Here is a 12,753-nt window from a genome sequence, read left to right on the forward strand (position 1 = left end):
CCCCCCAACTGCAGACCAGTTGGCCAGGGTGCCTGTCGGAGCAGCAGAAGTTGAGAGTAGAAGCTTTGGCCCCCTTGCCAGTGACAAGAATGGTGACCTTGGTCACCCCAAGCACCAGGGTGATGGGCACGGGAACACGGTACCAGGAAGAACCAATGACAACGTGTCACCGTATGAGAACACGACACAAACTCACTGGGCAGCTCGATTTTCTGCTCTGACAAATCATTAGTGCTTCTGCGGGGAAAGCCAGAAAAAAAGTTTTATATGGAACAATAAATTCCTCTATAAGCCACAAAACCCCACAAATTTGCAGCTAATAAACCCACAAATGTAAGATGATTAAGAACTGGCAAGGAAAGAGGTCCTTGGTTCTTACAGGGTTAGCCTGGAGAAGCAGTGTGGTCTGATGGGCTGAAGCTGCGCCAAGGACAGAGAAACTCAGGTTCAAGTCCCAGCTTTTAATGAAATGAGTGAGTCAAACCCTCTCTGCCTCAGTTTCCTCACCTCTAGCACAAAGGATGCATAATTCCTGCCCTGTTTTCCTCAGCAAGTGGTTGCTGGGCAGGGTGGGCTGGGGATAGGGAGCTCTGAGGTGCAACAGCCTTTACAAAACTATTTTTGATTCTCTTAACTTCAGGGAATTATCAGTGGGATGATCAGCACTGTCTTAAGATTAGAAAGAAAATTGGCAAGATTCATCTGAACCTCTGCCCCACCCATGCTTTTGCCCAAGGGGGCCCGGCCTCAGAGGTAGCTGCAGTGGACTGAACTGTAGCTCCCACAAAACTATGTCCCAGTCCTAAGCCCTGGAACCTGTGACTATGACTTTATTGGGAAAAAGGGCCTTTGTCGATGTAATTAAGGATCTTCAAGTACGATCATTCTGGATGAACAGGGTGGCCCTAAATCCAATGACAAGTGTCCTTATAAGAAGAAACAAGGAGAAGGCCATGTGAGGACAGAGGCAGAGTCTGGAGGGACGGAGGCATCTGTAAGCCAAGGAATGCCAAGGGTCGCCAGCAGCCACCAAAAGTGAGAGGGAGGCCTGGAACAGATTCTGCCTCAAACTTCCATAAGGAACCAACCCTGCCAGCACCTGGATTTTGGACTTCTGGCCTCTTCCAGAACTGTGGGAGAATACATTTCTGGGTTTTGTTTTTAAGCCACAAAATTTGTGGTGATTTGTTACGGCAGCCACAGGAAACTATATAGTAGCCATGCCCTGACTCCTGGGAACTTCTATCCACCCTCTAGAGGGGATGAGTCACCCATGGACTGCTACGAAGGGACACCTCTGGGCAATACCCTCCCTGCCACCCCAAGACCCAAGGTCAAATGAAGGAGGAGGAGGAAGAGAGGGGGAGAAAGGGAGGGAGAAAGACAGGAAGGAAGGAAAGAAAGAAAGAAAAGTTATTTAGTTAATTTGGGGGGTGGCACATCGCTGTCTATCCAGCGCTAAATGGGAGGACAAGAAAGACAAGACCAACGTAAATGAAGCACGTACAGCATTCCAGGCACTGTAAATACCACTTATGAATGGTAAAATATCATCCCCATTTTCTCTGGTGGCAACTGAGCCTCCTGAGAGGTCAGGGGACTTGCACAGGTCATATGCTGGTGGCATGTGGATCTCAAAGCAGGTGTGCCAACTCTAGTCCAGTCCTTGTTCGACTCTAGAATGTCCCCGAGCCCTGGAAAAGCCTCCAGTGGAGACCCGTCTGGTTGTTCCGTTCAAGCCAAAGGCTGATCGTCAGGCCCAGGGCTGAGAGGTGGCCAGATCCTCTCAGGACCAAGTTAGAGCAAAATCTGTTGGTGGCGGTGGTTTCAATGACATGGAGACAGAGGAACACTTTGCAGCCACAGCTGCCGCTGAAATAAAAATATTCTGTAGAAGCAGCTCACTGGGGCATCTGGCACCAGAGGAGGTTTACGTGGAATGCATGATCTTATATTATAAGGCAGAATTCTGTAAGTTCCTGCTTTGCTCTCCTCTCCTCCCGGACCCCTGAATGCTGGTGCTGATTTGTACAGGAGGTTTCTGTTCCTACTATGACCCCAAGTTCCCCTCCAAAGGCGGAAAGGTCTAGCCAACACAGGAGCTCCAATAGGGTCTGATGTGTTCAATGAGGTTCTAACAGGGCCCAGATATCGTTGCCCAGGAATAAGAGCAGAGAGGCGTGTTGTCCCCAGATCCAAGATACAGACATTAGATTCCCAGATCTAGGGAGTGGGGGCAGGCCTGTGGGCTGTAATTGCATTTGCCAGCCTGTATATATGTATGTATGTATGTATGTATATCTATATGTACGTATTTAGCACAGATTTTATTGGTAGGTATGGCTGGGGATTCAAGGATCATGACGTGACAGCCCCTGACTAGCATCCTGTGGCCTCTGAGCATGAATCTCCAGGCAACTGACCTAAGGGCACGAGGGCCTGGTTTCAAGTCCCTGGGATCTCCTGGGAGAACCTTCCCAGAACTGTCCCTGGTCATGCTTTCTCTTATTTCTCAGTCTGGGAAGTCCTGTAATTAATCTGGCCTCACAGCAGCTAGGGTTATGTGGAGCAATGTATTAGGAGGCAAGAGGTTTGGATTCTAGTGGTTTACCATCACTTACAAACTCCAGAAATCTGAGCAACTCGTCCCAAATCTCTGGATTTAGTCTGATCTGGAAAGTAGAGGAAAAAGGTATTTCAAGGGTTCAGGGCTGGCTCTTCTCTGATTCTGAAATTCCCAACAGGGGTGGGACATCCTCACTGTGGAAGCAGAAAGGAGCTGTGGGGGCAGGACAGAGTTCATCCTGTCTCCCACCCGCTAGGATTTCTTGGCAAGGTCGGGGATGATGATGGAGGCATCAGGAAAAATGGGATCAAGGTCCCAGAGCTTCTCCCTGTGCAGTAAGGCTTTTGCCTGGGGCCTGTGGAGTCCGCATGCTCTGCTCTGCTCACCCAGACCCTGGGCCCTGCCCAAATCACTTGGATTAGCTTGGTTCTTTTGGGATAAATGAGAATACAGTGCTTGCTTATCTCACTCATTCCTCAGGCTCGGAGGCAGCCCATTGTGCAGACAGGGGCATCGAGGCTCACAGAGGTGTGGCTTCTTGCCCTGGCTGACCCAGCTTGCAGAAGTGGAACCAGGGGTGGGACCCAGGCAGCCTGACCTCCAGAGCAGAGGGCATAGGCGAGACCGTGTTACCGTGAGGCATGTTTACATCAGGTATCTGTGTGCTGTGCGGGGATGTGAGGTGGGAGTGCTGCACTGTGCGGTGAAGAGCGTGGAGGGCCCGAGCCGCACGGGCACGTGGTGGCACGTGCACTGTGCATGTGCATCACCCGATGCGTGCGGTAGGTGATGGCTGTGTGACCACGCATGCGCCGGCCCGTACCTGGCCCCTCCTCCCCAGGTGGAAAGACTGGGAACCGCTCTTTCCCGAAAAAGCCTGCAGATAGAGCCAAACCACAGCTCCGGCTAGGGGGGTTTGATCTTCCCCTGCTGCAGAGATGAGAGAGGTCTAAGTGGCAGAGATTTATGGGGCCCGAGGGACAAATACCCTTCCAATGAAGACGCTCACATGAAAAGCTCCAAAGTAATAACCGAGGCTGCAAAGTGTGCCAATTATGCAACAATTAAAAGGTTTCACTATCTTTCTTTCTCCTTTTATTCTCCCGGCCACTCCTCCCCCTTTCCACATCTGGCTGCCCCTGCAGGCTCCCCCAGCAAATGCTGGGGGGTGGGGGGGATAGAGGATAAAGAACACACTTTTCCCCTTTTTAATTGGAGATCAAAAGTTGGAAGAAGAGCTTATCCCTCAAGGGCAGGGAGGGAAGCTGTGTTGTGGAGATTGAGGCCCTCAGAGGAGGGGGTGGGGATGAGAAAGGAGTGCAGGGCAGGTTCCTAACACGGATTCCCAGGCTCTGTACGGACTGTACACACATCAGCTCATTTAATCCACACATCAACCCATTAGATCAGGGTGATTAGCGGTATTACACTGCAGATTAGAAAACTAAGACTCACCAAGGCAAATGCCTCGACCAAGGTCCCACAGCTGGTAGAACTGGCATGAGCCCCAGGTATCGGATGCTAACGGCCACAGACTTTGCGATAAGGCTTTCGCCTGTCTCTTCGCCTTGCCTTTGCGTCTGGGCAGTGGGCGCAGGCCCTGGGCTCCGTGTGACAGAGCCAAGCACTCTCACAGATGAAAGGTACAGTGGGCACTTAGCGGCAGGATTGCTCTGTAATTAAGCCAGCACCAGCTGAGCCAAATGCCCTGCGCAGCAATCCAGCAGCTAATTGAGAAAGAATTAGGCAGTGTGCCCCAAAAGTGAAGAAATAGCTGCTAGGTGGCTTTTTAGAGGTGCCAACCCACACCCAGTATGTGTGCCCCCTCCCCACTGGATTTCCCGGCAGAACTAACAGCCCTCACACCCCAGGGCAGATAACACTGGGCTCCTAGCCACTCTGCTGATGCCCAGCAGCTCCAAACTCCGCCCCCCCCCAACTCCCGTATCTCCTGAGGGAGGGTGGTGTCGGTGGCATGGGCCTTAAGAGGTCCCTGGCCACCCCTGACCCCAAACACCTAACTGTAGTAGACTTGCACAATTCACAGTCGACTCAGATGGCTGAGGGGCGCAGGGCACTAAGCTAGGAGCTTCCATGGGCATTTTCTCAGTTAACACATCCCAGATCTGCTCTGTCCCGAACTGAGGGAGTAACTCTGGGCGTGCCATGCTGCTTCCCTGGACCTCGGGTTGCTAGTGTGTTGGTGGAGCGGGCTACAGTGTCCGGCTTTCACTGGCCGGCTGTCTGTGGAGGCTAGAGAAGAGAACACAGAGCCCAAGTCACGCAGAGTGGTGGGGAGAGGTTCCAACTTTCCTGACTCCAGGCTGGGGCACATCCCCCCACCCCCCACTCCCAGGCACTTGGTCAGCAGCAGAGTGAGGGCGCAGGGAAAGCCAGGCCCAGCTCTGCCATTTTTCCTGCTCCAGACTGAGCCCAAGAGAACAACTGGGCTCCTGGGTCTCCCGCCCACCGGAAAGAGGAGCAGAGCATTGGTCTCGGCCTCCCTATTCCCTTCCCCTCCACAACCACAAACACAGACAGCCCAGACCTCCTGGGCTAGACTTGCCAAATGGCTTTCCCCAAACCACTGCCTCCTTGGGTCACAGCTTGTCTCCTGGCATTTTCTCCTGGGCTGCTTTGGGTTCTTGAAAAATCCCTCACCTTGGGAGCTTGGGTGCATGTCTGGGTGTTGGGCAGGGAGGGAGGAGGTGGAAGAGGGGAGGCAAAAGGTACCGTGACCATGATCATGCCCCTGACACGTGAGCCCTGCCCCAACCTTAATGGCTCACTCTCAGTGACCAGGGACGGGGGCGGGGGGTGGGCTCCCTCTCTCCCTGGCGCTGGTGGCCTGCACCAGGTGGCTGTGGCAGCCAGCTCCCTTGTGGGAACTGCGGGACCTCAGCTGGCATGGCCAGCATACTTAGAGAGCCCAGCCAGTTGTCTGCTCAAATGGGGCCCACTCAGCCCACTCTGTGGGGGCTGGCGGGACTCCAGAGGAAATGATGGGAGGGTTTGGGTGCGCTCTGACCTTAACTGAATTCCAGGATGATGATGTGTGAATAATATGGCTTTTGAGAGTCAACAACTTGGGTGCTTTTTATAGTCAGGCTGGACTGCTGAATGGGCCATCTCCCCATTAATCATTTGGCTAGTTAGATCGACTGGCCAACCATGCCGGCATGAGTCCATGGTATTACCCTCCCTTCCGTCAGAAGCCACCCTGAAACACATGCCAAAACTGCCATCGAGTCCACCCATCCCCATCCCCAAGCCTTATAGTCCCCAGCCTCAAGATCCTCATTCTTCTGGCTTTCCTATCTAGAATGTTCATTGTTTCGGTGGTCTCTGCTGGCAGGGATCCTAGATTCTCCCTCTCTGGGCCACCCTGAACTCCCAGAGGGCACATTCCACCCACCTGAAGGAGGAAGGAATGCATTCAGAGAGATATCCTAGATAGAACGCCAGGGAGGGCCACGTGGGTGAGCAGGCCTGGAGCCAGTGCCCAGCACCCCAGTCCCGCTGGCTTCTCCCTCTGCCAGCCTCCCTGCTGCCTCCAGGCGTTCAGGCTTTCCTCACCAGGACAGGGCCCCACCACAACCCCAGCACTCACAGTGTCTCCAGATTGTGCAGCCCCTCGAAGCTGTGGGTCCCCAGATGCTGGATGCGGTTGTTATGAAGATGCCTGTGTGGGAAGGAAAGGCACGTCAGAATGGGTGCCCACAGCATCGGGCTCGGGGCGGGGGCAGAAAGCAGACGGTGGCTTAAGTCGGAAGGTGGAGGCAGAAGCATGAACACACTGACCCCAGTGGTCCAGCCCTTTGTCTCCAGGGACAAAATGATTAGCCAAGACTGACTTCTGAAGTTACAATCCCCAAGGCTGAATCAACCATGGGCTACATGGTTTTCACTTCCTACTGAAGAAAAAAACACAAGAGGAATGCCCAAGACCAAGGCTAAGACAGGCTCCCACTAAGCTCTTGGAGAGAGTCCTGATGTCAGGGGGGCTCCATTCTGAGGCTTCTTCTATGGTCCTGCTCCCCAGGACCCAGCCCGCCTGACTCAGTGGCCAGACGCGCTTATGGGAGCCAACAGCAAACCGCGGTAGACAACATATAATTAAAGGCTAAGCTTTTTGTTATAGCTGGAGAGAGCTGTAGACAGGCTCGGAGATGGGAGACTGGTAAGACCAGAGGAGTTAGGGAATGTTTTACAGAGGTGGTAATCCAGAGCAGAGCCTTGAAGAGTAGGTGATCTGGACAAGCAGAGGGAAGGGCATTCCAGGCAGAGGTAACAGGGGGATAGAGGAGGGGAGGTGGGAATGAGCATGTGCGTCTGTGCTGGATGGTGAAGCGCCTGGCCAGAGCGAATGTAGGCCGGGGAGAGGTGGGAGATCGGCTTGGAAGAAATTTCCAAAGTAAAGAGCTAACTGAAAACGAATGACAGAATGATCTTCTCCCAATTCCTAATGAAATAAGCAAAAATAGCAAAAACAAGACCCCTGACTCTGGCCCAAATATTACAAGTAGCAGCAAAGCAAGGACAGAGACATAACCCAATGTAAACAAACTGCACAGACTGGTGACCCAGGTGAAACTCTGAAAGTTCTGCTTTCTCCAGGAACTGAGCTGGCAAGAAAACGAAATCCTGAGAATTTCCCCTAAAACCCCAAATCTAAAGAGAAGCAGCTCTATGGAGAAGTTTTATTTCCCTTCCCCACGTCTGGCTTCCAGAGGAAACAGGTGACACTGGGGAGTAAAAGAAAGGCTCCAAGCTACTCACTGACTCAAGGAAATGACTTGAAGCCCAAGGGAATTCTTGGGTGGAGGGAGTGAACTCACACATTTTACACACTCTGAACCTGCAGATACAGCAGAGCCCCAGCTGCCTGACAAAGGCTGGGCTCCCCTTCAGAGCACAGTCCCCCTACCTTCACCCCACCCCCCGGGCACAGAAAAGCAGATGGAATCTCATTTACCCACAATACTAGCCCACAAACTACAGCTAGAAGGGGAGAACCAGGGGCTCCCCAGATGGCACAGCTAGAACAAGGAGACAGCTTTCCATGTGTAAGCCAGAATAAAGAAATCACAATGCAATTATGGATGCACCAGGGAGACCGAGGACAGGGAGAAGAGAAGGTGCAAAGGCAGGTAAAGTTTCAAGCCAAGAAAAAAAAAATACAGCGAATGGATGAGACACAGAAGGAAATTTACCACAATGGCCTCCTGCTACAAAACAAGCTCAAAAAATAGTATTTCCAAAATGAAGTTTTAAAAACGAAAGAGAAGGGGTGCCTGGGTGGCTCAGTGGGTTAAAGTCTCTGCCTTCGGCTTAGGTCATGATCTCAGGGTTCTGGGATCGAGCCCCACATCGGGCTCTCTGCTTGGCAGGGAGCCTGCTTCCCCCTCTCTCTCTGCCTGCCTCTCTGCCTACTTGTGATCTGTCAAATAAATAAATAAAATCTTAAGAAAAAAAAAAAGAAAGAGAAAATGACATCATAGGCAACAAAAACACTGAGAACTGAAATTACACTATTAAAAACTTGAGCCAAGGAACAGGGTCAACGCTGCCTAAAATGAACTGGTATCAGAGAAAAGGCTTGAGATAATCATGGTGAATGTGGCTGAATGAGACAAAAAGGTTAGAACAGAAGTGCATAGATGGAGAAGACATAAAGGTGATTCAATACAGGGGTAATTGACATGTCTGAGGGAGAGAACCCAAACACAAGACAGAAGATGTATTCAAACACAGAGTATGGAAGAAAATTCTCTAGTGGAGAAAGCATAGAATCTGCAGCTCACAGGCATACAATGTTCCAGAAAAATCAGAACAGAATATTTTACACCATGACATATTCTAGTTAAGCTAGTTAAGTTCCAGAATTAAGAAGCCTCTTCAGGAAGAAAAAGGAAATCTCTTACAAGGAGAGGAAACCACACAGGCCTCCAAGATGCTGTTCAAATACCAAGGTGACAGGAAGACCCCATCCAGCACACATGGATAGAAATAGGGGTCTTGAGAGTTGTGGGTCCTGTAGGTCTTCCCCATCCTTGTCCACCTCCCAGGTTCCACTGGGAGACAGGCCCCTGCCATAGGCAGCTTCGGATTTGACAGGGAAAACGCAGCCTTCGGGGAATATACTCTGTCCCCTAACAAGGGCTTTTGATTTTCCTAACTGCCTGATGCTTGTATCCCGACTATCACCAAACTTACCATTTCTTCCTGTGTCCTGTTGGACTCTCGTTTCCGTTTTCCAGCCCCTTCCTCCTCCCCCCGCATCTCTGGTCTACATCATCTCAGCTTCCAAAATATCCAGCTCCAGGGTTCCCACTCCCTCTTCCAAACCACTCACAGAGCCCAGGCATCCTGGGTGCCTCTAGCAGCCCAGCCTGGGGCGGGCCTTCTAGTTCAGATGAAGAGACAAGATTTGCATGTTTGCAAGATTTACACTTATCCCAGCCAGTTAAGTGTCGCCTGGGGGTCCCACCAACACCAGAGCAGTGGGCAAAGGAGGTCCACACGCTCACAGCAGCCTGATCAAAGTAGACTGGGTTTGGATTGCACAGAAGCCACTTCTCCTCCACCTCACTTGTCTGTTTACGCTGCCAGCCAGACTCCTTCGCAGCAGTTGGGTTTAATCAAATTTTCTTACTTCCTATCATCCTCAGTCTTCCTTATCTGCCTCCTGGGTCTTTTTACACCTCATCCCATAGTCCCTGGACAGCTTCCTCCAGACTTCTCTTCCCTCCCAGGTCCTGGTGAGTTGGAGGCAGGACAGAGGAGTCATGTTTCTGGCTCTGCTCCAGGCAATGGGACCAGTTCCCCTTGAGCTTTGCTCCGCCCTGGTATGTTTTCTTCCCTTGCCCCTCCTTTTGCCCAGTGGGGTCCCCCCCCGCCCCCCCTCCCCCGCCAGATATGCAGCATGCCTAGCATTCCAATTTCCTGGTTCCCAACCAGACTTTGGAGTCATTCTTGACTCCCCTTCCTCCTGGTCTTTCCTAGATCACATTTATCCTTCCTTTAAAACATCCCTCACAGTCATGTCTTCCCTTCCATTCCTTCTCCCACCCCCTTATACTAGACCTCGGTTGATGGACGAGAGCCTTCTACCTGTCCCCTATTTCCACCCATCCTCCAAACTAGCCTTCCTGAAATATCCCCCCGCTCATCTTTACTCGAAAACCCTCAAGCTTCCCTTTCCCTCCGACCGACAAAAGCCAAAGTCCCTGCTCTGACTCTGAGTCCCTTCACCCACCTTCCCAGCCACATTCTGCAGGAGGATCCTCTGCTCACACCAGACTAGCCTATTCACTGCCACCAAACAGCCGGACTTCCAAGACACCGCTTGGAACACTGTTGGTCTTCGCCTGTCTGGTTCTTCATCTTCCCAGGCCCAGAACCCACCCCAACTTTCCCATGAAGCCTTCCCCATCGGCCCAGGTTTCCGACACTGCATGGGTCTGTATCTGCCACCAGCTATCTTGGCATAAGGTACAGTACATCACCAGCTGTCTTTTCCATTATTTAGTCCACTCTCTCAATTAGACTGTCAGCCCCTGGAGGGCAGCAGCTGTTTGCATGCTTCTCAGACTCTATAGCACCTCATGTACGGGTTCTGGAAACACCCTCATTTGTCTGGAACCCCTCATGTGGCCCTCATTTTCCCAGTCTTATCTCTCATGACGACCTGATCCCATTCCCTCAGGGTGTCACTGGGCTGTCACCAAAATGAGAATCAGTCACCTAGTTCTGATCACCCTCTATTAATACCCCACTGACCCCCAGAAGCAGGGATGGAATGGCCATCCTGATAGAAGGACGTGATCCATAAGGATGCTCCTCTTGGTTTTCCAGTCTCCCAGGACAGAGGATTAGACAAACAAATTGGTGCCTGAGTGTTCAGCTTTTAGATGGACCTACACCTCATCTATTCTCGGGTTTGGAAAATCACACCAGATTTCCAAGAGCAGGGGAAGCAAGTTGCTGTTTAGCAGAGTCACTAACGCATATGTTCCCGCAGCAATTAGTGTGTAACCCAAAGCAATTACACATGACCTCCAAGCCCTTAGTAATTACCCTATGAACTTACCAATCACTCACAGCAATTAGCTGGGAGCTAATTTGCACTCCAAAGTTCCCACCGGGGAGGCAGAGGTAACCCTGGTCCCCAATTCTTGCCAGGGATACTATCTCCCAGGTAATTACCCTGACGGGGCTTTGCTGTCTAATTACGAGTGATGGCTTTTCTCTGCTTCTCGGAGTCTGGGAAATGAGATGAATTTATCCTATCCCTGTGCCAAAGCGTAAGACTGCAACACCCGATTGTTGAATGTGGTAGAAATCGCTTAAGAGATTGTTGACTTATATTCCAATCAGCTTGGTATAGTTACTATATTTGCATAGCGAGAAACTAGTAGCCTAATTCCCGTTTTCTGATCATGGTGTTCTGGCTTCTCGAAGCACTTCTACAGCTCTACTGTCATTTGGCCTCATGATAATCCCCATGGGGTCAACAGGGGATGATCATCCTCACTTTAAAAAGGAGAAACTGAGGCCAGAAGGTTCAGTACCATGCAGAGAAGAGCAGAGCTATCCAGATTTCCAACCCAGCTCTGGAGTAAACACGCAGCCCCAGCAGGACCCAGCTGGGAGTGGGGAGGGGGGTGGTGGCAGAGCAGCACTCACAGCACCACAAGGCTGGTGAGGTTCTGGAAGGCGTAGTCAGGGATGTGGCTGATGCGGTTGAGGGCCAGGGTCATGGCCTGCAGGGCAGGGAGGTTGTTGAGGGCCCTGACAGGGATCTCGGTGAGCGCATTGTCGTCCAACCACAGGTGGCGGAGGGAAGACAGCCCCTCAAAGCTCCTTTCCGGGACCAGGGAGATGAGGTTGGCATCTAGGCGCCTGGTGGAAGAGAGGATGGATAAGGATCAATCCCGGGCAAGATGCAGACCACGGTCTGGGACTGACCTGAGCTGGGCCAGCCCGGACCCCTGAGGGGCCTTCGAGGTACCCTAGGACTACAGCTGTGACTTGGCCCCCACTTAGCCTATACCCCGCCTCTTCAAGTTCCCCTATTTTGCATAGGAGAATGGAGCTAATGGAGCTAATTGCTCCATTCCAACCCATAATTCTTGATCCTTTATGCCATATGTTCCTACTTAAGGCACCAGCTCCTCCTCTCAGACCCAGTGTTGAACTCATAGCCCTTCTGTGGATAACCAGTATTTCTCTCACACCCCCAGACTTCTCACTCTATGCCATAGCTCCCCTCCTTCAGGTGAGACACTATTTTTCCCAACCCTGTCCAGTTCAAGGCCATGTAGTAGGGACAGTCCCACCATTTATAGAGGGAAATCTCCTCCTTCTAGACCTAGAGAAGGCTTCCCCAAAGATTCAAGCCACTCCCTGTCCCCTGACCCCAGCTCCGCTTGCTCCTCGTCTCTTTAAGGACCCGGTAGTTTGATGAAGCTCCTGCCGAGGTCCTAGGGCTTCCTGCTCAATTGATTGTCCCTATTATGCTACAGCTGAAGTCCTTGTGGGCTGCTTTTCAGAACAGGAAAACAGATGGCGGTGATCCTGTCTTCGTGACAAGCAGAGGTTCCCAGGTGACACGGGAACTTCCGATGCAAATTCTAGAAGAAGACCTAGAAGCTCAGCCCAGCCAAACAGGAGACTGCCCATATCAGCTTTTGACAGCTGTATCCCGGCCATGATGTCCTTTATCAATACACTATTCTGCCTTCAGTGTGGGCTGAAATCGGATCACTCTAGGTAGCTGGTCCCCCAGGGACCAGACAAGCTGGCCTGTGACTATAGACCCCCTCCTGAACTTTTCTATGTTGAGGGGAGGCTCTGCCCTGAGGTATGGCTCTCCCACACGTATATGGCACCTCAGTCACTGAAACCCAGCCTTTGTCCACAAAGGCCCAAGGACTCCATAGCCCTGAACCTGAAGAACAAGCGATGTGACTGGTGGTGAGTGTTGGGCAGAGGAAAGTCCTGCTGGGCTTCTATCTCTTCCCTGAGCAAATTTACCAGTGCCCTTCTTGCCAAATGTCTTACCACTGGGAGACACTCCCTGGCTCACCACCAAGGGGAGAGAACAGGTCAATGCTGGGACCTTAGATGAAGGTTGATATTTCCCCTTAGATGGGAAAGCAAACAGACCTGGATTGTTCTCGAAA

At 51.7% G+C, this 12,753-nt stretch overlaps 1 protein-coding gene across 2 annotated transcripts in view; it reads right to left on the bottom strand.

Moving 5' to 3' along the window:
- Window positions 1-12,753, bottom strand: part of LGR6 (leucine rich repeat containing G protein-coupled receptor 6) — a gene marked incomplete at both ends in the record, with an annotated part of 116,406 nt that overhangs the window by 29,284 nt on the left and 74,369 nt on the right. The window contains 2 exons of one of the 2 annotated variants that reach the window (XM_080823981.1): window positions 6,177-6,248; window positions 11,255-11,470. The exons of the other annotated variant lie outside the window; for it this stretch is intronic. Coding sequence (XP_080680107.1) covers window positions 6,177-6,248; window positions 11,255-11,470 — 288 coding nt within the window. The remainder of the gene's footprint in view (window positions 1-6,176; window positions 6,249-11,254; window positions 11,471-12,753) is intronic. 2 annotated transcript variants of the gene reach the window in all.

The sequence above is a fragment of the Martes martes genome (genome assembly GCF_963455335.1).
Source record: "Martes martes genome assembly, chromosome: 15".
Lineage (NCBI taxonomy): Eukaryota > Metazoa > Chordata > Mammalia > Carnivora > Mustelidae > Martes > Martes martes.